Source organism: Lepisosteus oculatus, chromosome 2, assembly GCF_040954835.1.
Source record: "Lepisosteus oculatus isolate fLepOcu1 chromosome 2, fLepOcu1.hap2, whole genome shotgun sequence".
In the NCBI taxonomy this organism is placed as follows: domain Eukaryota; kingdom Metazoa; phylum Chordata; class Actinopteri; order Semionotiformes; family Lepisosteidae; genus Lepisosteus; species Lepisosteus oculatus.
In genome coordinates, this window is record NC_090697.1 from 78,019,440 (window position 1) to 78,044,509 (window position 25,070).

At 40.9% G+C, this 25,070-nt stretch overlaps 1 protein-coding gene across 4 annotated transcripts; it reads left to right on the forward strand.

Annotated features, from left to right (window-relative positions):
- The first annotated feature begins 248 nt into the window (after nt 1–248).
- LOC107075380 (deleted in malignant brain tumors 1 protein-like) lies at nt 249–24,602 on the forward strand. 4 transcript variants are annotated; one of them, XM_015349522.2, is made up of 9 exons: nt 357–532; nt 2,000–2,066; nt 10,968–11,003; nt 12,646–12,960; nt 15,373–15,684; nt 19,043–19,348; nt 20,477–20,788; nt 21,010–21,138; nt 21,234–24,602. In XM_015349522.2, the coding sequence occupies exons 2-9, from the start codon at nt 2,036–2,038 to the stop codon at nt 21,470–21,472; spliced, it is 1,680 nt and encodes a 559-aa protein (XP_015205008.2). In that variant the 5' UTR covers nt 357–532; nt 2,000–2,035; the 3' UTR covers nt 21,473–24,602. The 4 variants fall into 4 exon arrangements, with proteins under 4 accessions (XP_069041467.1, XP_015205008.2, XP_015211458.2 ...); XM_015355972.2 differs by having other exon boundaries at nt 2,016–2,066; XM_015342881.2 differs by having other exon boundaries at nt 358–532; nt 1,910–2,066.
- Nucleotides 24,603–25,070: the final 468 nt, after the last annotated feature.

Consider the following 25,070-nt stretch of genomic DNA (forward strand, 5'->3'; position numbering starts at 1 on the left):
GAAATTTGGGAAGAATGTTTCTCTAATCCCAGAAAATCTGTCACAGTACAGTAGGAAGTGCACCTCTGTCTCTATCTCTCCCCGCTGGCAGTGGGAGTACAGTTTGTCCTCTTTCACCCGACGCGATTCGAACGTCAGGCGCCAGACGACAGAGGGAAAGGTCGTCTTCCCGCCTCCATAACTAAAAAGCCAAATAGGAAAGGCTTTAAAGACATACACGGTCGTGTAACTGACAGTTTGAGGAAGCCTATAGTTTAAATTTCGCTTTGTTGCCGATAGGTTAAGCATTCGAAACTCAAACCCAAAATCATGTGACTGACTTTTCGCCCTGTTCCGTTGGTCAAACGCAAGGATCACATGTTAACTGGGATGTTTAGTTTTTAGTTCATGTCTGAATATTTGGCCAGGGCTTTGAAGAGAGGGCGCGCCAAAAAGTTTCGTTGCCGTCGTCTCCGCTTTAAAGGTGCCCTCCTCGTGGGCGAATTTCACCTCGAACGCTTGCCCAGCCTGTAATGAGGTCTTCTGGCTGCAGGTTAGAGAATCTGCTTCTGTTGTGTCTTTAATTGCTCGAATCCATGGCTGTATGATCATACGGCCCTGCAGGCTGTGTGGAGAACGGTGACACACTGTCGAACTACAGACCCATCAAGACGAGTCCCGTCCAGCCTTTTCCTGGAGGATTACGGTTTTTCTGGTTTTCTTTCCTCCTGAACTCTTAACTATCTACAGTGTTTTTTTAATTAATTTGATAAGTTTAACCTTCATCCTCGGTCCTAAACTCTTGATGTTTTAAAGTAGCTTCCTAGTTCTGGTTTCTCCTTGTGTTCAATGAGACGGACTGAGCTGTCTATAATAGAAACAGAAAACCTTTTATTATAATTTTTTAATTGCTTACATTTAAAAAATAAACAGAAATGTCTTATTTTGTTATTGTAGTAGTACACTGAAGTCGTAAGGATCAGTAAATACACACTGGGGTTACAGGATAGCAGTGCGAACACCCTGCAGCTACTGTTTGTATAGTGTTAATAGTGACGGAGATAAAGTCTCTGTACTACTAGCTAACAGCACTTCACCAAGAACTTTGTTTCAGTTTTCATTCTGGCTAATTAAAATTCGAGTTAGCCATTGCAAAGCCCTTTTGACATCTTTAAGACTGCATTTATTTCAGAAAGCCAGATCAGACCTTAGAATTTAAGCACAGGTGTTGCACAGTAAAAGCACAAGGATTAAGTAGCAAATTGAATTCTTCTTCACGCTTGGATTTGAGCAGGGAAGGAGGCAGAGCAGCTCTTCTGATTGAATTTTGTGTTGAACGAGGAAGCTCAGCGTCAGAATCCACCTGCTGTGATTCAGGGTCAGAGCTGCAGGTGCTGGTAGCAGCTTCAGCACCAGACTTGAAAGTGAAATATTTATCCTCTTCTGACTAATGAGGTTTTGTAAAAGTGAAACAAACAAAACAACCACTAAGCCTCTGACACTCTGTGAGTGTGAAGTGTTTTACTTTCATTCTAAAATGTGGCTCCGCTAATTAAACCATATCTTATGATACAATAAAAAAATTGAGCTTGAGGGAGATGAAAGCCCACATCCTGTGTGCTCAAAAGCAAGATCTAGAGGAAAACACTCACACACCTCCTGTGTGTCTGTTCGGAAATGTTTTGACAGATGTTTGATTTGACACGTGCTAAAAGTGGCTTCTCAGAGGAGATGAGATGCAAACTAACAGCAGAGATTAAAATAAAATGGAGTGTTTTTGGCTCTTCAATGAATGCTGTAGATTTTAAAATCGGGTTCATTCTACTTTCAGCTGTTGGATTTAGCTGAAGCAAAAAGTTTTTGCTTAAAACAGGAACATACAGATGTTTCAAAAATATGTGAAGGGGAAATCTTTTTTTTTTTCACACAGCTACAAATAGCCTGCACTATGGTGGTTAGAGAAGGAAACCGCACTATCTTAAGTCTTCATCTTGGCTGTATTGTCTGAATGTGTCAGCAGGAGTTCTGTTCTGTAGGAGAACCCGACTGAAAGAAGATGCCAAGGACTCTCCTCACTCTGCTGCTCTGTAAGTTCTGTCTTTATTGATAATAAAATGTTTGTGTGCTCAGACTATCATAAGAAAATGTGGACAGACGGGCTCAATTAGAGATTTCTGCAACTCCGATAATGGTATTGATACATTTCACAGGGGGGTGGGACAGTGGTCAGCATGGCTGCCTCGCAGTGCTGGGACCCTGGGTTCAGTTCTGGACTTGGGGTGCTGTCTGTGTGGAGTTTGCATGTTCGTCCTGTGTTTGTGTGGGTTTCCTTCAGGTGCTCCTGATTCTTCCCACAGTCCAAAGACATTTCTGTAGGTTAATGGGTTTCTTTGAAAATTGGCCCAGTGTGAGTGTGCAAGTGTCTACTGTATGTGTGCACAGCGGTGGACTTGCGTCCTGTCTAGGGTGTGCTCTGCCCAGCACCAGTTGCATGCCAGGATAGGACCCAGCTCCCCCCTGAACTGGAGTCACGGAAAGTTCAGTCTGTTAAAAGACACTTTTGAAAGGCAGATTAGGAAATCCAGCTGGAATTACAATAAATATATTTTATACAGTAATTATACATGTACAGTGCTCTTTGTGTCCCATTCCCTAAAACAGCATTTTCAACCCTACTGTGGCAGTACAAATGTCCCTGATTGCTCTTAATTAGTTGGATTGGAATAGTAATGAAATTTGTTTTTTAACTGACTTATCTGATTAAACACAAATATACACTATTATTAATCTTTTGATTAACTGTTCCTCTTTAACTGGTTTCCATTTCTCAAACAGATGTTTCAAGAGACCTATAAAATGTCATAATTAACTTAATTCCCATTCACAGGCTGAATTGGAGCTGAAGAACTGTGAAAACCACAGACAGGTCAAACTAAGCAAAATGTTACAGCCATATAGAAATAAAAGTCAAACAACAGATTTTTCTGAATATCTGAATCAATCAAAGTGTTTATCAAAATTTTTATTAAAAAGTAAGTTGCTAGGTCAGAATGCATAGGCTGCAAAGGTCCAAATTAATAAATAAAATAAATGTATACATGCAAAAAATAATTTCATACTTTTCAAAAACAATTGGGCTTTAATATCTTGCACCCAGTGTTCTTGTCCTTTACAGCTTGCGGTCTCTTATCTTATTGTCACGCCCATTCTTGTTATATTTGTACTTCTTTTAATGCTCACAGCTCTGAGCTCTGCAAGAAAGCCCATTCCATTTCCTCACCTCTGCCAATTAAACCCTGAGCTTGAGGCACTTCTGTTCAAATCTGCCCCTTCTCTGTCTTCTAAAGTATCATTGTTTTCTTGATGAAAACAAATATTTTTACATTTGCAAGACCATACATTTTCTACATGAAAAGTTGTATGTGAAATGTATTTATGTCCAAGGCAGAAGGCTGAAAAATCAACAGTGTGGTTTGGTACATCAGCAGGGCAGGAAGCACAGTTGACTTATCAAGATGCTCTGTGGGTGTGGGAGTTATTGTCACCAGTGTACCATGTAAGAGTTTAACATCAGTAACAGGCCTGTTGGCCAGGCACAGCTGCTGATGGGGACTGAATGGACTTAAGAAAGGTTACAAACAAGAGGAGGACATTCAAACCACCTAATATGTAGCTGATTGATCCCAGGATCTTTTTTTGAAAGAAGCCAAGATATTGGCTTCAACAACATGGCTAGGCAGCGTGGCCCAAACTCCTACGCCCCTTTGTGTAAATAAGTGTCTCCTGTTTTTATTTCTACTGTATATGCTCTTCCTTGTAATTTCCACTTGCGTCCTTTCATTTATATTTCTTTTCACGTACCTGTCAGTTTAGGGCTGTGTCCCAGTAGGCAAACTTGTGATCTCGTGCCCTTCGTATGTGTGTTCCTGCTCGGGTCTGCATGGGCTCAGGGTGTCCCATGTCTGAATCGGTGTTTCCCAGGGGGTGCATGAGCCCTTCTCTGAAGTCCACATCAGAGTGGACTTCGCTAAAATGGATCACCCACGATCCTTTGCAGAATGGTGACGTGTCGTGTTCTAACCTATCAAAGCTGAGAGAAGTTGCCATTAAGAATAAAATATTCATGTTAGTAAAATTGAATTATTTTACAATTTTAAAACTCATTATTTTATGTACAAATAAAATTTCATTAGCCTACTTTACCTTGATATTGTATATATGCTAGGTAAGAAGTGTTGACATTAATCTTTTATTTCGTCATCCTATTTCAACGGATGAATATTCATTTACCTCCAGTGTATTTTGTACAAGGAAAGATAAATTATTTAATACTACAAAGCTTTGAGGTATTGCCTTTTTATCTTATTTATTTTACTTTTCCCGTTTTGAATCAATCCTGTTTAACGTGAATGAACACTTTATGTTCCTCGTACTGGGACAATCCAGATGAAATGTATTTAATAGTAGAAAACTTTGAATAAACAGAGTATGGTATTAACAAGTTTTTCTTAGTTTACTTGCACATTTTGAGTTGATACTTCTGCACATGAATGAACACTTAACCTCACTACTTTTGTGCTAAGACATTCAATTTAATCAAACTGTGAGCGAAGAATGACATTTTTTTGAAAAAAATTCTCTCCCAGTGTTCGCTTGGCCACTGGAAAAGAAGCTATGCAAAAACTGCACCAACAGAACGCGTTTCGACTGAGTCGTGTGACCAGCGAGTTACATCATGAGAGGATGTCATATTACCCCGTTGGTAACAGTGCTCCTCAAATTCCTGTGCACCTGAAGTCCACAATTGCACTGTGTCACAGAAGTGTGGACTTGGAGGAAAGGCTTAGGCACAGTATGACCCCCAGGATGTTCTTCTGCAGAGATTTGAGAGCAGGAAAATCTTTTCTGCCAGTCAGGTCTCCTCAGGTAGGACAACAATCGGGCGATAGTCTCCAGAGTCAAGACAGTTGGGACTATACTTCACAGGGTTTTTAACAAAGGTTCAGGAAGGAGGAGTAATCAGGAAATCAAGGTGTTGCTTATCCCAGCTCTTCTAACCTCTAATTCTCCATGAACCTATAAACACTGCAGTGAGCCTCTCTCTCTTAATCTGATCCGCCCCTCACCTGTGCAGCTGCCCCTGGGTCACTCCTCTCTCTGCAGGAGGTCCAGCCCCCTCCTCAGCTGCAGTCAGGGGTCTGGCCCTCAGACAGACACTTTCTTACACCCAACTCATCAGTAAGCACTCCTGAACACAGGGTAATGTTCTTCCTCGTGAATAATGTTTGTTTTAATTGTAGCTCCTTAAATGAAATCTTTCTATTTAAAAAAATTAATAAACTTTTTAAAGTGCTGATTAATTTTCATTACTTTTGCTAAGGCTAGGGAAATCTTCAGTCTTTTAAAAGACATGCATCTTAGCCACAACACCCAGGATTGCGAAATGTGCTTATTTTCAACACAGACTTTCGGAAATTTAAAAACCTTTCCTGTTCCAGTATTTCAGGGTGATTATATATATATATTCTTATATCATCCTAATCATTAACAGTAAAGATAGATAGATACTTTATTGATCCCGTGAGGGAAATTGCAGTGCAACAGCAGCTTAACACAGACAACACAGCCACAGTGTAACGAATTATATAATAATAGTACAATACATGCAATACAAGAGTTACTCACAGTCTGGACACACAAAGAACAGACTAGAACAGAACAGTACACAGAAAAATCGTATCACACATATGAATATAAATATAGATGTAAATATAGATATAGATATAAATATAGATGTAAATGTATTGCACAGGTCCCTGGCATATATTGCACAAAAAACGGTTGTAAACGGGAAAAGAAAAAGAAAGAGAACAGATGTAGCAGTAGATGTGTAGATGTGTTCAGTCCAGAAACAGGTCACTTTCAATGTTGCCTCTGCCCAGACGCAAGGTGGATGCGTTGTACAGTCTTATGGCAGAAGGCAAGAATGACCTCCTGTAGCGCTCTCTATCGCACCGTGGATGAATCAAAGATGTATATGTCACGCCCGACATCCCTCCCTAGAGGACGCTCCACTGCTCCCATTATTGTTCGTGTGATTAAGCTCTCCAGGTGTACCCTTTTAGTGTTATTATTTAAAGACCAGCTCCTCCAGTCCTCGGGGCTCATCATTAGGGTAAGATGTCGCGAGGCCCGCCTAGCACAAGGAAACCCTCCGTCCGTCTCCTGAGGGCATAGGCCTCATCCCCGACACCTCCCGCTTCCTGAGCCCGGGGTCTGGAGGATCTCGCCCCGTCACCCTTGGACCTCCATGTTTCGTTTGTCCGTGTGCTCCCCCCTCCCGGGGATTTTATTTTTGTTGCGTCCCAGGATGGATTTCTAGTTGATGGACTCTCGGACTGTGCTTTGACCTGCCCTTGGACCCGTTTGGATTTGGATGCTGTTTTGTCTTCCCCGTACACTGTCTCACGGACTGTCACTATTATTTTGTGCACTATTAAACCCCTCCTGTTTTCTCCAGCTCTTACCGCATCGCATAGGGTCTACTACAAGATCTGACATGGATTTCAGTCCGTGTTCGTGACAGTATATTGTCCTAATTTTCTTCCACGGAGCACTAAAATCTATCCACAGAAATATTTTTCACGATGAACTTTAAAGCTGTAAAAAAACTTTAAATGAGGAAATATACTTCCTTTATCTTATTCTGGATGTAACAAGAAAGAGGAACATTCAGAGGTGCTACTGTACTTGTGAGTTGCAATTTCACATATTTGTACAGAAGGTTAACAAAGTATAATCTAATTTGTGAAACCCATTTTGTCAGTTAGTGGTCTGAGCTGCGAGAACACCACGTTGCACAGCAGAGTGTCTGATGAGGAAATGCATGATTAAGGAAACAGGGAGATTATGTTTTCATTAATTCCTTACATTTATATAGCACTTTTCATCCCAAAGTGTTTTCACAAGGAAGGAGATCCACTTCGTCCTCCTCTGTAGTGTAGCTCTGCCTGGGACACACAGCAGCAATCCTGAACAAGCAGCAGAGAGAAGCAGAGAGAGAGAAATTGATTCACTAGTTGAATTAAGACGAATCTTTAGGAAGTCTGGAGATTACTTTAGCTGGGACACTGAAGTTAACTCCCCTCCTCTTTTGAAAAGTGCCTTTAATGACCAAGGAGTCAGAGGTCTTTTAATGTCTCGTCCAGAGAGCAATATCTACAGCAGCATCTTCCATAAAGATGCAGTGACGTCTGCCCAGCGTTTCAAGAGGACCTTTGAGTACTAACAGACATTTGGCCAGACAACATAATTTTTGTTTAGAATCATTTTCACATTGATTTGGTGAACTTTCTTAATCACATTATTGTTTTAACAACAGAAGTTGTAAAAGTTAGTTGTGTGTACAATTAAATCACCACATGTGGACTACTAATTACCATATAGTTCTTTATTTGTCAATTCAGAACTACCTGTGTTTTTTTTATTTAACCCTATCCTCACACCCGATGAAGCTTACACAGCTGAAACGTTGTGTTTTCTTTCTTCTCTTTTCAGCATGGAATAAACCTATTACTTACTACTCATATAGCCTGTATATTTTTCGTGAATAGGCTACAGGCAGTTTTTATATTCGTCAAAATTTAAGTCGTACAACATTTGCCAATGTAATCATTCAATCATGAAGCAAGACTCTTCTGTTATTGAGGCTTACACAGAATGTAGCCGAAGGAACTGGCTTTTTTGATGACCATTTTCCTGTTCATCTGCTGCTAGTTGTGACCCAGTTGTGAAGCGGTGTGCTCCCTTCAGCTGCCTCCCTAAATTCTTTCTCTTTTTCTTGTTCTTCTTCTGCTCTCCTGTTTCTGTGACTTAACCATGTATACACAACAAAAGAATATGTATGTCAGCTGTTTATATCAAATACAAAAAGATTGGCTTGTCTACTCAGTTAACAAAATTTCTTAAGGAAATCTCAAATCTAGCTAAGTAGCCATGCAGACAATAACGTGGCGAGTTCGTCGGTTTGCAAACTTAGAACAGGTGAATGAAAACAGTCTTTCTTAAACACAAAGAGCTCAATACGACACCCTTGTTGTGTTACTTTTGGACAGTCGTTCTGAAAAATCTGTGTTTCTTCTCACCGTTCAAAAATGTTAACACAACCTCCACATGTGGAGCAGCCTACTGTACGTTTGTTATCACTGCTTTTTTCTCTGCTTTTTACAATGAACAGGAGGTGGGCACTTGTGCTCTGATGAGATCAACTAGGTCCAACATTTTGTTTTCTAACGGGAGATCCGTACTAAATACAGAAGCAAAAAAAAGAAATTGGTTGGATTTTATTTCTACAAGCAGAAATGGGCACTTGGGCCAATGAGGGCTTGAGCCACTGGAGCCAGCCCGCTCTGCACAATTGAGCTATAGTCACTATGAATGATTCAGTAGTTCTAATTAAGAGAAGAAGTGCGATCCAGTTTATTGGGTAGCACACCTGGCTGAACAAAACAACAGCCCATCTGTAAGACCTGGGCTGGAAGAAGCCCTAAAGAATTGCGAGAGACCTGGAACACTGATGTGAACAAGGATACAATAAATTGTACATTTGCGGATGGTGTAGAATTATCTCCAGTTAAACAAGATTAAGACCAGGATGATTTTAATTGGCCCTCTCCATCAAGTCTCAGATTCTAAAAGTCACATTTGGTAATACAGAAATTTTACCCTCAAATTCTGTTAGACCTCGGAGTGATTTTTTACTCTTTCCTTTCTTTCAAATGACAGTACATGTCTGCAAAGTCTGCACCACATCCCTCTTTGCAAAATATCCCATTTAAGACCAGTTCTTTGTCTTACTGATGCGAAGTGTGGCATTATGCGAGAAGTGTTCAGTGTGGAGAATGAACCCTCTCTGCAAATCTAGATAGTACCTCACCTAATCCAAAAATGTTTGTACCTGATTTTTATTTCAAGGCTAAGGACAGTTCTTAATTGCTGCTGCATTAGCCATAAGGGGGCGAACCCCCTCCTACTTTGTACCCCCAATATCTGATATGCACAAAACCCATGCGACTTTTCGTGGGATTTATTTTTAACTCAGCGTCCCCAAAACTGTCCATGACAGTCTGAGTCTGTCAATGTTTTAAATACAAGTCCCAGTCATCACTGGCGATGAGCACCTCGTCCAGGTAAGCAGAGGGCTCTGGAATTTCCCCGCAGCACCATGCAAGCCAAACGGTGAAACTGTACAGTGGTACAGTTCTGTGGGATGAATAAAGGTGGTTTTCTCTTAAGACGTCTCTGCCTGACATCTAAAGATGTTTCTTTAGACTGGTATTTTCCAGTAACCTTTTCTCAGATCTGGGTTTTACTTTTCCCAGACTTTTTTCGAGCAGTTTGTCAACTCAGAGCTTTGAATACTTGTCGATTTTTAAGATTTCATTTAGTTTCCTGAAATTATTACAAATCGCCACCTTGCACCCAGTTTAGATATTAGAACTATGGGGCTAGACCAAGGACTGGAACTCTCTTCTATAACTGCCAAATCTTTCATTTTCTGTACTTCCTGAATTATTTCAGTTTTCTTGCCACTCTATATGGCACCAGTTACTATTGTACGCCGAGTTCTGCCGAGTAGGAAACTAAACCTATTTGCATTTCTTTTAAGGAAAACACTTTATGTCTTGGTATTGCCAAGGACAAAATCTGTCTTCCATACTTTTAGGAGGTTAACATGGTAGATTTGATTTTTTCCTGTTTGTTGTTTATATTTTATAATTTATTGATCCCACTCGTTCACCATCTCATGTGACCCCTACCATTTGTGTTATAGGTTGCTCTCACTAGAAGGAAGCAAAATAACACTTTATCCCCGCTGTTGAATTCTCTCTCCCTAGCTCTTGGATCATAAGAAGTCTTTTGAGTATACTGTGCTTTTTTTAGATGTTTGTGTACTGTAGGTTAAATCTTATTGATATGATCCAGCATATGTGGCACATATTCCAGGGTATTTTTTTGTTTATCCGGAGTCTCCCAGACTCCCTGCTTGATGCCAAGGATTTCTCCCAAAAAGTAATTCAAAAAGAGTTAAGCTTGTGGAAGCCTGGGGCACTTTTCTGATTGCAAACATTAGAAATGGTAGGACAGGGTCCCAATCTATCCTCTCCTGACTAATTAACCAGTGGTCTGCTGGTGAAATAACGAGGTTTGTAAAAGATTGAAATGCAGAAATGAAGCAATGTCCTGCATTAATTTAGACACAAGTGGTACATAAATGGGAAAAGAGTCATACTCATTCCTTGGAAATGGTTTTGCTGGCAGTATTTTTAAGGGAAACACCTCCGGATAGCGAGTAGTATAATCGACCATGACTGAAGTATGCCCATCTTCTCTGGCGGTCCTGTCCAGACCTACCAAATCCATGACAATTGTGTTCAAAAGGCAAGACAGGACTGGGAAAAAGACCAATGGGCAAACATTGTGGCCCCATTTCTTACTGGAGAGGCTCAGAAAACATACTTTGATCTCAAAGCGTCTGACGTATCCCAGTATGACCTCTTGAAATGGGAGATCTTGGCGAGGATGGGCGTCACTAGTCATGTGAGGGCGTAACAATTTTGCACCTGGAAATATCAAGTCAGTGTCCACCAGGCTAAAATCATGACTTTAATCTGAGGTGAATTCAGCTACCACAGTTGTGGAACTACTTGTTTTATTACATTGTATTATTAGTACTATTACAATCACACTTCTTCTTCACTTGAATAACTATAATTTATAGCTATTCCCATTTCAGAGCCACTACAGCTTTTAACATTTACAGACTTCACCATGTTGCCATGGGTGCCATGTGCCAGTCGTGATCAGTTCAGGTTTCCGGGACTTTCACAAGGTTAGAAAGTATGAAGAAACAAGACCAGTTATACCTGTTGTCCAGTTCCTAGACCTGCAGACTTTGCTGATTTGCCTCTTCTGTTTCTTTCCTGCAGGTCAATACCTCCTAATTCTCAACAGAAGCTTTATAAGTAGGTACCTTCACATTTTATCTTGTCTGTGTAATTTTATAAGTCATGTTTCTAGTTTAAAAATGTCTACTAAGATAATTCTAGATCTTTGAACAGTTTTCTTTGTGTGCAAACTAAGCACTGTGAACTGATTCATTCAGCAAGGAGTGGACACCACTTACCCAAAACCTGTGTTACACATTATGAGTTCATTTTATCCCTTTTGTAAATGTTATTATTTGTTCTATTGATAAAAACAAACTGCAACCTACCACCCCACACAGGGAGAGGGGCTGTATAACCTTTATAAAAGTAAGTTTTGAAATAAGATATACGAGTACTGACTGACTTGCAAAGTTCAATGTGAGCTGGACACTCATTCCGCAGCAATAACACACAAAGCAGATTCTACCAGGGTCTCCCAGTGTTTAGTGCCTCCTTCTGGGAACAAATGAAACTGCAGAGTCCAAAGAGTCCAAAGACATGTAGGTCACAGTGACTTGGAAAAATATCCTTCCTGTATTGCCTATAGTGCCCAGAGCTATAGTTACAGTTAATATTGGCAAAAACTAAAGAGAAAAAAATGAAATATAAGGACTGCATAAACATTCTATTCTATTCTACACTAGCAAAGGCCACTCATAAAAAATAGCTTGTTAAGATAATTTTGTGCAACTAATGGAGTTTATAGCAGAAGTTAATGACACAGATTTCGACTACTTCTGTTCTCATATGTGTCGCTTCAGACCACATGCCACATGCTCTAACAACCAGCTAGAGAATTTCCTGCATCATTTCACCAACTTCCACCCATTCCTCAAGTATCAGTTAACATATTTTCCACTACTCTTCTGTTTCTAGACATAAACCAATCCATTAACCATCTGTGACTCTCTGCCTCTCTATTACAAATCCATAGATTCACACAGCTATCTCCTATACAGATATTCCACCCAACACATACTAAAAATTATTTCCCTTTTTCACAGTTCCTCGGGCTCTGACAACTTTGCAGTGGCAACTTGGGCTTCCATATCTATGCCCTCAATATGCACTTTGTTTTCTTCAACAGAGGATACCCCACCCAAGTTATTGACAGGGCCCTTGCCCTAGCTAAAAACAGCCTCTGATCATCAGCCCAATTAGGAAGTCCCGGCCTCAAAACCGCATTCCACTGGTGCTTCCCTACCACCTTAATACCCTTTCTATCCCCAGGACCATTAACGAAAACTTCCCCATCTTACAGGATGATCCATCCGATGGTACCCTCTTTTCTGACTGCCCCATCATCTCATATCGTGTTCCACATAGTCTGCATAACCTTCTTGTTCACAGCTCCCTTGACCACCCTCAGCAACAGACAACAACAGACACTTTTCCCTCTCACACAGCGCAATTTAATGTTTTAATTAAATTGTACAGAATACACAATAAAATTGTAATTTCTGTATTTTTACATTTCCTTTCATGTTTCACTGATGGGCCTGTACAACACTACGCAGCACCGGATTTTTTTATCTTTTCCATTATTTTCGGTTGCATGTGTTCTGTCACTACAGTTAGTTTCTTCCCATTGAATTACAGATTGTTTTTTATTCATTTTGCATACAGACTTTTGCGCTGTGTCCTGTCAGAATGTTTTTTTGTAATTCTTGCCCGTAAGGTGCAGCCCAGGTCAGGCTGGTCAACGGCTCCGGCTGCTGCTCGGGGAGAGTGGAGGTCTATCACAGCGGCCAGTGGGGGACAGTGTGTGATGACAGCTGGGACACGAATGACGCTCAGGTGGTGTGCAGAGCGCTGGACTGTGGAACTGCTGTGTCTGCTCCTGGGAGCGCACACTTCGGCCAGGGGAGTGGAAAGATCTGGCTGGACGATGTGTCGTGCTCAGGCAGTGAGTCCTCTCTGACACAGTGCACACACCCGGAATTTGGAACTCATAACTGTGGTCATGGTGAAGATGCTGGTGTTGTCTGCTCAGGTAGGAGAGTCTCTTTCATCTTACATCTTTCAGAGAAAACATTCTTGACACTTGGAGATTTTTTGACAAAGCAACACAGCAGGAGGGTTAAGGTGGCGGCATTTATGAGTGCCTTCAGAAGCGCCTGTGGTGCCCTCTGTCAGCCTCACCACTGATATGAACTTCTTCTTCAGGCTCAGTAAAATACTTAATGCCAAATTAATTTAATTGCATTTTCAGAGAACATGAATGCAATAGGCTATGTGACTAATTATCAGTACTTGAGGGTCTTATTTTGAGCTCTTAACCTCTGTAATCATTCTGGTCTCATTAATTCATTAGCCCATGTGATGTGATAAATCCTGTGTATTCAAAAGCAACATAATAGATAACAGAGGATATAATTGATCTATATTTAAATATGTTCTATTTTCACTGATGTACAGTTTTTGCCAACTGTCCCGCAATGGACTGGCATCTCAGGATCTGCTCCCAGCTTGTTCCCTGGGTTCCCTCTGGCCTCCTGAGGAACAAGCTGCTTTCTGATAACAGATGAAGGGATATTTAAACATTGAACTCAACTCTATTTGCAAGGTTTTACCTTTACAATGTGCATATACCCATCTTTAACATCAAGTATGCAAATAAGTTAATTCAGTCTGTGGATAACTACGGAAGTTTATTAGCGCCACAGAAATAAACCTCGTTTATACGAGATAGTATTGTGTTTATTTGAGAATATTTTCTTGTTTATTCAAGTAAATTATTGTGTTTAGATGCAATAGTTTATTTTTGAAAAATATTGCCTACTATATTAAAGTTGTATTATATATGCAATAATATTGTCCTGTGCAAAGTAGCATTGACTTTAACAACAGTCGAATATCATCACACTCCTATTTTTGAAAAAAAAATAGAATGGAGCACGTGTTCTGTCTTTTGTATTCGTGAAGAACAACACGAATGTCAGTAAGCATTCCAGGTTAAATGCATATTGTTTTTGCCATTTATGTAACAGGTAGAAATGACACAGGTTTCCAAACATATGTTCTTCTTGATGTGAAGCTGCAGAAACATGTGCTGTACATAGGTTTTTCCCTACTCTTTAAACTTTGAACGGAATACATTCACAATGACTTGATAGTAAGACTTATACCAAGTGTACAAGTAATAGGATTGGATTATTCCATGCTAAAAAGAGAATATAGAAAACACAATGTTTCGGCCGTGGAGCCTTCTTCAATGTGTGAGAAAGATAGGGCAGTAAGCAAAGGTAATGTAGCAGGAGAACAAGAGCTGGGAGAGAGGAGGAGCGAGAGGCGGGTGCAGGGGACAGACAGAGTGGACAATCAGGTAGTGTGAAGTCAGGATAGGTGAGGAGAGGTGTGAAACACTTACTGTATTCCAAGTGTTATTGCTGGTAACAGTAAACGGCCAACAGTGTACAAACTGTGTAACAGGTTGTGTGCTGTCCTGGAATTCCTCTTCTGTTTGTTTGGCATTACCCTGTCTCTTTACATTAATGTCTGTGCAACTGGAAACACAAATACTGTTTCTTCTCCCTTCAAAATACACTTTTCCTGCATTTTGCTGTGTAATTCCAAGTTCAAATGTATTTGATGTCAGCATACTGTAGGCTAAAAGCTTTTAAGGTTTTTGTGCTTAAAGTCTAAACGTGTGACCAACAATAACAGTACCAGAAGCCAACAGTAGGTGTTAAGTCTGACTGTCAAGTCAACGTGAATGTATTCTGTGCAATGTTAAAGAGTTGGCAAATCCATGTACAGAACATGTTTCTGCAGTTTTACATCAGGAAGAACATACGCTTGGAAAGCTGTGTCATTTCTAGTGGCGACAAAAATGTTTAACCCAGGAATGCTCACTGACACTCTGCTCTAGTCATGTATACAAAAGACAGAACATAGATTCTGCTCCTGTAGATGATTTTTTTTCCAAAAATAGGAGTGTGACAATATTCTACTGTTGTTAAAGTCAATGCTACTTTGCAAAGGACAATATTAATGCATATATCATGTAATACATTAATATAGTAGGCAACATTGTTCACAAATTAACTATTGCTCTTAAACGCAATAATTGTCTTGTATAAACAAGATAATTTTCTCATGTAAACGCAATAAAATAAAATCTAAATTTGATTTATTTTTTCTTCCTGGCGCTAATAAGCTTCCGTAGATAACACCATAAACTAATGAATTAAAGGTTGGTAGAGTATTTTCTTGAGTAAAATAGACATGACACTGAAGTCAGATGCATGTTGCTACACTTGACATTCACAACTTCAATACTGAGAAACTGACATCTGCTTCAGAAACATTTTCTACATTTCTGCCATATTTTACATTGACAAGGTTCATTTCCAAGTTGTCCTCTTGAGAGTTTTAATTTAGTGTGTTTCTTTGGAATTTGAAGGAGCCCAGGTCAGGCTGGTCAACGGCTCCGGCTGCTGCTCGGGGAGAGTGGAGGTCTATCACAGCGGCCAGTGGGGGACAGTGTGTGATGACAGCTGGGACACGAATGACGCTCAGGTGGTGTGCAGAGCGCTGGACTGTGGAACTGCTGTGTCTGCTCCTGGGAGCGCACCCTTCGGCCAGGGGAGTGGAAAGATCTGGCTGGACGATGTGTCGTGCTCAGGCAGTGAGTCCTCTCTGACACAGTGCACACACCCGGAATTTGGAACTCATAACTGTGGTCATGGTGAAGATGCTGGTGTTGTCTGCTCAGGTAAGGATGTCCCATTTTTCCTTACTGTTGCTGATATTGTGCATAAAATTAACTAGGTAAGGCAGGAGACAACTCAGTTGTTGTTATCTATTTTGGCACAATCGGCATCAGTACAAATTTACACTTTCCACCTGTAACAAATTCAGACACTTTGGAAATAAATCAGTGGTTTCTGAATCTCTGAGTGTCTGAATCTGGTTGAAACTAAAGTATAGTTTTTGGAGAACACTGCCACCAAATATTGATGTTGATTCTTATTTAACACTAAAAAATGAAAGTAAAAATTGATATGCAAAAAGTGTAGTTTTTATGGGGACTTCAACTTTCCTCTAACGGACTGGGAAAAACACACGGCAGTACCAGCAGCAGAAACTGAAATGGTTGATGACAGGTTTCTTACTCAGTTGGTTGGAGAACCTAAATGAAGAAAAGTTTGAATTGATCTTGTTTTTTTTTTAAAATCAAGACAGAGTGAATAAACTCATAGGGAAAATGTGTATGATTAGAATATGGCACGCTTTAAAACTACAAAATTTCCCATTTCAGAAAAGGAAGTGTTGGAGGAATAAGGTATAATGGGAAAGAATAGATATGGAATTTGTACAAATGTATTCAAATAACTATTTATTCCAAAAGTGAAAAATCATAACCTAAAAAAAAAGTGTCCCAAAACTGCTTGTCAAAGTCATTTGGAAACTATTATGAAAAGAACATTTTAAATTATTAAAAACGGGAAACTGTTAAAGAGAAGGAGGACAGCAATTTTTAAAAAAGGATACTAGAATGTTACTCTATGATTGCTGCCCAGTCCAGGGTGTATCCTGCCTTACGCCAATTGCTTGCCTGGATAGACTCCTGCTCCCCCACGACCCTGTATTGGTTAAAGCACTTAGAAGATGGATGGATACCTGGGACAGTGATGGGAAACCTTTAGACCCGTGGTTCTCAATCTTGGGAACGCAAAAAATTCTCTAGAAAGTTGTTGTGTGCACGGGTTTTCATGTTTTCTATTTTAATAAAATCAGTTTATGTGTCAGATACGCAGCCTACGTACAAACTACGATACAGCACGCACTAAGAGTGGACACAAGACCTACTATGTCATTCTATACCATTCTATAGGAATGCGTGCTACGAACGTAAGCGGTCAATTGTATTTAAAAAAGTTATCTCAAGCAAATAGGAAGGTAGGAGAATGTGCGTGATTTTGGAACACTGGCAATCTTGTGAGCACAGCAAAGCGTGATATATCACCGAAAAATAGTTCGGAACTGTTCTAGGTAAATTTGAGAAAAATACACCGAGCGTCTCTGCGTCACCGAGCGCATGAAGTAAAAACTTCTTTTAACTTCTGAGACGGACTCCTGAAACGGAAAAGGGGGAAAATGCAAGCTTGCGGATTGCTAAAGCAGGTAAACCCCACACGATTTGTGAAGATTTGTGTTTACCGTTGGCAAAAGAGCTGACACGTATTATGTGTGGAGAAAAAGCTGCTAAACAGCTCGACCCTCTGCCCCCCTCCGAAAGACACAGTCACTCAGAGAATTAGTGATATGTTGGATGATGTCAAAAGTACGCTGATAGAGCGCGTTAAGATAAGCAGATGTTTTTCACTGCACTTAGATGAGTCTGTAGATGTCGTTGATTTGCCCAATTTGCTCGTTTACATTAGATATGAGTTTGAGGGCCCGTCCCATGAGGACTTTCTGTTCTGTAAGCCGCTACCAACAGGAACTACAGGAGAGCACATATTTCAGCTTCTGAATGAATTTATCGAAGAGAATGGCATCGATTGGAAAAAATGCGTCGGAGTTTGTGCAGACAGTGCTAGAGTGATGACAAGCCGACACAGCGGTGTAGTTGTACGAATTAGAGAGGTTGCTCTATACCACCTCCTGAAGAAGACTCCACGCCTGAAACGTTGTGTTTTCTTTCTTCTCTTTTCAGCATGGAATAAACCTATTATTCCCGTATTTATATTGTTTTTATCCCATACTCCAAAGGTGTACAGGCAGGTTTATTGGTTTCTACAAAAATTGGCCCTGGTGCAAGTGTGTGTGTGTCTGTGTGTGCGCTGAGATGGGCTGGCGTCTTGTCCCCCCGCTACCCTCTATTGGACAAAGTGGTTAGAAAATGGACCAATGTATGTTAAGTTAAAAGAGTATAACACACAAGCAAGGCCTCGTTTAGAATACTGGGTACAAATTTGGTCACCATGTTATAGAACAGATATTGCTGCTCTGGAATCAGTCCAGAGAAGAGCAACATGCTATAGTAATCGGGAGGAACTTTTTCAAGACCCAGTCCGACTAAAAAGGAACAGACTAAAAAGGACCTGATATACTGTAAGTATTCAAAATTCTCAAAGGCATTGAAACAGTCTACCCAGCAGACTTTAGAATGAACAGCAAAACACAAACCAGAGGACACAAACTCTGGAAATGTATTTAAAATCATGATTAGGAACCACTTAATTATGGAAATAGTTCCAAGATCTATACAGTATATTGTATAGATCTCCCACAAATATATAGTTAGTAATGTAGATTTTAAATCAAGGGAGGTTATGTGAAAATTATATACAGTAATGTACTGTACTAGTAATTCTGTCATGGATGTCGGAAGGGACGAACTGTGGAATGGCAGGAGAGTGAAAAGACTCTATGCGTAGTGGCGAGATGGGGGTTAGCCCAGGCTCAGCTGTTCAGGGAATGCCGTATAAAAACCTATGCCCTCTGTCCATGGACAGGAGCGACCTGGTGCTAGGTCTCAGGACATCCAAACCTCAATGCTGAGCGAGGAGCAGAGCAGAAAAGGAAGTAAATAGGTTACACCACAAGACACACCAGAAAGACATGAATAATCACAGGGAACTAGGAACAGGACAGAAGCAGAGCACCCTCTAGGTGTACTGGGCGTGACAAATTCCTTATTTAGAATATTGTGTAAAATTTTGATAAACAAAATTCATGGCTAGTCTGTTGGCAGTTTAGGGCAGAGGAATCCGATATTCCTATTCCTAGGGAGCTCTTCTTTACACAAAGGGTTGAGGGAACGTTGACTGAGATGTGAGGCATTGTCAAAGTCAGTACCATGGCTTCTTTCAATTTATTTCTGTTTCTTTCGAATGAAGATGGCAAACCTCCATAGAAACCTGGGATTTGTGTTCAAAATAATTGAGCCAGATATGATATATTCTAGATATTATTACATTTTCTTTAATTTGAATACTTCAGCTTTGTCCAGCCTGTGTTGTTGTACATTACTGAGCTCATTTTCCCAGGTTGTTTTTCCCACTTTGCATATGAAACAATTTTGCATGATTGTGGATGATTGTCTTTTTCTTCTCTTTCAACAGGTGTTATTCAGAAGCCCAGCCTGTCCCTGCTGTCCCCTCACCCTGCCTTCAGTCCTGGAGAAGACGTCTCTTTCAGCTGCTCTGCCCCCTCCAGGCTCCACACCAGGATTGGCTTTGACTTGTACAGGAGCAGTGCAGGGAACCCCACTGTGACCCAGACAGCTGTGTCCCCACAGACCACAGTGGAGCTGAGGGTGTCTGACCTGGACTCCTCACACCAGGGCAGCTACAGCTGTCAGTACAGAGTCCAGGGAAGAGGGCAGAACTTCAGCTCTCCTCGCAGCGACTCCATAGACATCACAGTGGGTGAGTATGTTCCAATGTTTTTTTTTGTTTAATTTTCTCTAAATACAATTACACGATTAAATACGATTGTTCCTTTGCAGACTACACATTCGGACACAGCTACCCACCTGAAATACTTAATAATAAATATACCTATTGTACTTATTGTCCTAGTTGTCCTGCAGAAGCCACTCATCTCTCTCACTCCCCACTCTGGAGAGGTTCCCTGGGGGAACAGTGTTCACATCACCTGCTCCATCCTCACGCCGCCTGCAGGTGGCACATTTCACCTGTGGCACTCCGGGGGGTCACCAAGCCAGCCTCAGAGAGCCAACCCTGCCACATTCACCTTTCCCCCAGTGGACTTTATTAACGAGGGGTCCTATAGTTGTCAGTATCGGACACAAGTGTCCAGTCGCAATTTCAGCTCTCCAAACAGCGATCATGTACATTTGTCTGAACTTTTATCGCCCTACTCCCCACCTCGCAACCTCCGCTCTTCAAATTCTGCCCTCCTTACTGTCCCCCAAGCCCGTCTACATTGTATGGGCGACAGGGCCTTCTCCTGCTATGCCCCCAAGCTCTGGAACTCTTTGCCCAAGGATATTAGAGAGTCACCTTCTCTAAACTCCTTCAAATCCAGACTCAAAACCTTCCTTTTCAGAAAAGCCTTTACTTAACTGGTTCCATTCTTCACCCCTCTGCTCTTCTTAATACCACCTTCCACGGTCTCCTCTATTGTTATTGTTGTATTGTTGTAATTTTAATTGTGTCCTGTCTTGTGAAATTTTCTTATTTATTGTTGTAGTCTTCTTATTTATTGTTATTGTCATCCTGTAAAGCGCTTTGAGAAGCCACCTTTAAAGGCGCTATATAAAATAAAGTTTATTATTATTATTATTATTATTTGTCTGTGATAGGTAAGGATAGTTAAGCTATCCTCATCAGCACTCACATCAGAGTCTTATTTGTATGCTATTGGTTATGTACAGTGCATGTGCTCTGTGTCTGAAAGATTTCCAGGTTCTGTCAGAATGTGAGTTAACTCTGAGTGGCCTTTTTTCCTCCAATGTAGCAGAAAGTTGATGATATACACTGTCATATACTGTATACGACCTACATATATATACAACCTCTGTTCTTTTCCAGTGACTCTGCAGCAGCCAAACATCTCCCTCAGTGCCCCTGCAGGGAAGGTGACCAGGGGACAAAACCTCACCATCACCTGCTCCACTGTGCCGCAGTACCCAGGTGGAATATTCCAGCTCAAGTTTATTGGGTCCAATGGATCAGTGATCCAGATGTCTTCACCAGCTGTCAATCACTCCGCTTCCTACTCCTTTCCTGCAGTGGAGTTTTCTCACCAAGGGAATTACAGCTGCCTGTATGAGACTCAGGTCTCCAGTCGCACATTCGCCTCCCCTGAGAGTGAACTTCTGCCCCTCACAGTGACAAGCAAAGGTAAGATAGCAGGATAGCAAGCAGTTTTGAAGGGGCTCATGAATAGCTCAGTCATTACTGTGCTCCACCCAGATGGCTGAGCTCTACGATTAAAAGTCTAATTCATTTTCTGGCCCCAAAATTGGACACACAACATTTTAAGTTTCCTACTAGTTGCAGTTTCAGCAACTGGACTGGTGCACATGAAATAGTGAGAGACGTTGTGCTGTTCTGTGTTCCAGAGTCCCTGATCCTCCCAGTAATCTCTGGGGTGACTGCAGCAGTGCTGCTCCTGGTGTTCCTGTTCATGGTCTTCCTGGTGTGTAAGAAAAAGAAGAGGAGCCAGGTCCAGAAGAGAGCCAGCAGGACAGGTGAGTTTCCACTTCTGTCTAGTGTCTCACAAATCTGGTTGCTGGTCTAGTCCTTCCATTTAGTATTGGGATCTTTCTTTGCTCCCATGTTGCAGCTGTGATGAATGCATACGTGTCGAGCACAGGCAAGACCACTGAAGATGAGGATTCGGAAAATGATTATGTGAACGCAGAGGTCTGTTTGGAGAAGCTTGATCATGAAGAGGCAGAGGAGGACAACAGGTCAGATTATGAGGAAGTGGAAGAGAAGGAGGAGAGCGAGCCCGATTATGAAAACGCCAGTCTCCCCAACAGAGAGACAGAGGAAGAAAACGAGTATGAGAACTTTGGCTGATAGTACTGCCCAGAATCTGGAATTCTGACCTTACAAATTGTTTGGAACTCGTCTGGATCTGTATTAAATCTAATGTCGCCCATCAATTGCAATTCACAGGCCTGTTACCTGAGGGTAGATTTCCAGTGGTGAGAAGCAAGAGGCCATTGGCAAACTAGAAGGTGACCCTCAGTAACGGCTCTGGGGTTTGGGATGGACATGAGTGTCAGTGTGTTGATTCAATCCTGGCTGCAGAAGTGCTTCCCTTTCCCAGAGCAGCACCTCTCCTGCCTTCCATCCCAGCTCCCAGCTGCCTCACAACAGCCCTGAAATCCGAATCGCAGTGTGAGCCACAGCCTGGCAGATCTCACAGTCTCTAAGCTTTGTATGTTCAAAAGTGATTTATCAATATTTGTTTAATTCATGTCTTTGAAATAATTATAATTCTCAGGTACACATTTTAATTATTTAAATGAGAGTATGCTGAACTACAAAGAATTTTATATTTATGCATTAAATTTAAGGCAAAAAAAACATTTTTTAAAAACTTACCTAACTCAGGTATTTCAATCTTAAACCTGTTTTTTTAATTACATACTGTTGTTTAACTGCTTTATTATTTAATAAAGTATTTTGTATCACAATTTGATTCGTGATAGCCTTGCATGTATTATTTAATTTCGGCAGCTGGCCAGGTGCTGAGAGAGGCGTGAGGGAGAGGAGAGGAGCAGAGCGTGTCGGGGCAGCTCACCTGGCTCAGGGAGGCCTGACCACTCTGTGCTGCGAGGAATGATCTGGGGAGCTGCTGCAGGGGTGTGGGTGGGGAGGCAGCTGGGGTTCGAGAGAGAGGCACCATGGGAAGACTCGAGTGTGGGACTTATAGGCCTGTGGAAGTGTGCGGGATTAGGAACTAACCTTTCTGCTGAATTTCTGCTATAAACTCTAAATTGTTTTGTTAGAATACATGTGCCTTATGAGAGCTGAGTCTCCATGTCAAGAGCAGCCACGTGCAGAAATTTGATGGTGCTTTAAAATCTACTCTGTGTTGGAATTACTTTATTTTCTTTCTCTGCACATTCATGTTTCATACCACATGCTGTATATCCAGTTTTTCCCAGTTGCGAATGCACTGTGACCAAATGCAAACAGAGAGCGAACAAACACAATCAGTCAAATATTTTCACTCAGTTCTCCAATATAAAAAGGTGGCAGAAGTGCAGAAGTGGTCAGTACAGAAAACAATGGAGCAACAAAGAGCATGTAGAGCAAGAGGTAGGGGAAGAAATAGAGGAAGAGGAAGACAACACATTTCAAATTGAATAAGAGTCATTCTAATTGATCATGTGACCAACCATGGAATGAGTATGCGTGAAGCAGGACGAGAGTGAAGCCCAATCTGAGCCGGTTCACTGTAGCTGGAATCATCCGAACCCTTAGGACTGAGAACAGGTGAGTGGGTAAAAAGCAGGATATTTGGCTTTCATAGCAGCAAGAGGACAGCATGATTGAGTATTACTTAGTGTAGTTTGTATGCAGAATTCAGAGAAGCCCAGCGGCTGGTGGGCAAGACTGACTGCCCAACCCAGAACAAGAGACTGAAATGGTGAACATGGTGTTTGCAAATAATGCCCTAAGACACAAAGCAAACCAACGCCATATACTACAGGACAATGGAATGTTTCACAACATAGACCGTATATCCATATCCACCATTGATCATGTGCTGAAAAGACACAGGATGTCTATGAAGCAAGTATATCGTGTGAAAGAGATGCGCTACTTATACGCGCAGTTAAGCTATGAATCGCCATACAGTAGTACAGTAGTGTGCACTTATCTTGCACAGAGGTGTAGGGGAGTAGTGTGACAGTATACAGTATTGTAAGAGAAATGCACAATATCCTCATCACTGTACCTATATGATTATGTCTTTATTCAGAGAATCTTGGAACTTTAAGCAAATGCTGCCTCAAATGAGTTTGTCTATGTTGATGAGGTAGGATTCAATCTGTCTACAACGTGACAACGGGGAAGAAACATCACAGGACAGAGAGCAATGGTGGAGGTCCCAGGCCAAAGGGGTGGAAACGTCACCCCAGTCACCAAGGGGTTGTCCATCGGCCTGCGACTCTTGGGCCTCACAACTCTACACATCTGCTGGCATTCCCTGATAAGCTGCATGACTGATTGTTCCACCTTAGGGCCCCAGACAACACTTACATGTATTTTGTCATTTGGGACAATGTAAGCTTCCACCACAGTGGTTGTCAGGGAATGGTTCACCAACCACCCTGAAATCCAGGTGGTGTTCCTTCCACCATATTCTCCATTCCTCAATCCAATTGAGGATTTTTTTCTGCATGGTGATGGAAGGTTTATGACCGTAAGTCTTATGAGCAAGTCAGTCTACTCAAGGGACTGGAAGAGACCTGTGATGTTCGTGCAGTTGCTTGCCAAGCATGGATTCTTCATGCTAGAAGATTTTTTCCAGCTGCTTGGCCAGAGAAAACATCAGCTGTGATGTAGATGAAAACCTGTGGCCAAATCCACAAGACAGACAGGACAGTTTCTGAAGGCAGCATTTTTTTTGCTTTCATACAGTAGTTGTGTTTGGCAGTTAACTGTGTTTTTCTTCATTTACAGAAAACATGTTGTGTATTTTACTGTAGTTTGTGTAAAAATGAAACATCTGAGCATTCATTACAGTGAGTTTTTTTCCAAATGGTTTTGTTCCATTTATTGCGTTCCTACAGGCATTTCCCCTTTTGATCAGAGAATTTACTTTGTTGACAAACTGTGTTTTATTGTTGCTTTGTGAGAGTTACACATATGACACAAGTGTATGGCATTCAGACTTGATAGTGTGGTTTTGAGGGCTGTGTACAGGATGTTGTTTTTCAGCCATTATGTGTTTTTTTCCCTGCGTGTGTTAGTTTTTGCACCTGTGGTATTGTGTATTGGTGACAGTGTCAATGATTTTGTGATGTTGGTGAATAGTTCTGAGAATGATGTGTAAGCAGTTGAGAAAAACTGTAATAACAAACCATTACAAACTTGATTAAATGTGTTTTTTAAGACATTGTACTGTAATTTTAAAAATATTTTTAACATTAATTTTAATTTTTAAGATACAAGCACTTGAAGTGTCATAAACACAATAATAAAATACTGTACACTTGCAGAATGTAATCATACTTTTCTTTAGTCATCAACAATGAAGATCACTCTTCCCAGTGTCCATGTAAACATGATTATTACCTAAACCTACAATTCACATTCAGAATTTCCCTTGCTTTCTGTGTGGAATTTGTACAGTATGTTCTCCCTGTGAGTGTGTTTTTTCTGTGTATTTAGATTTAGTCCCACCTCCCAGAAAGATCATTATAAATTAGAAACTCTTCTTATTTGATATCTGTTTAAATAAAAGATTGGACAACTGTCCATCAAATTTTTAATACTACTACCTAGGCTATGACTTTTATTGTTTTCTACTGATGTAAAATCAACCAATCTTTGTTACAGCACAGACTGATTAAAACATACAATTTCCCTTCTTTGCATGTCATGAAATGATATGCATGATTTGTAAATCTATATTTAGTCATATCTGTGTTTATGT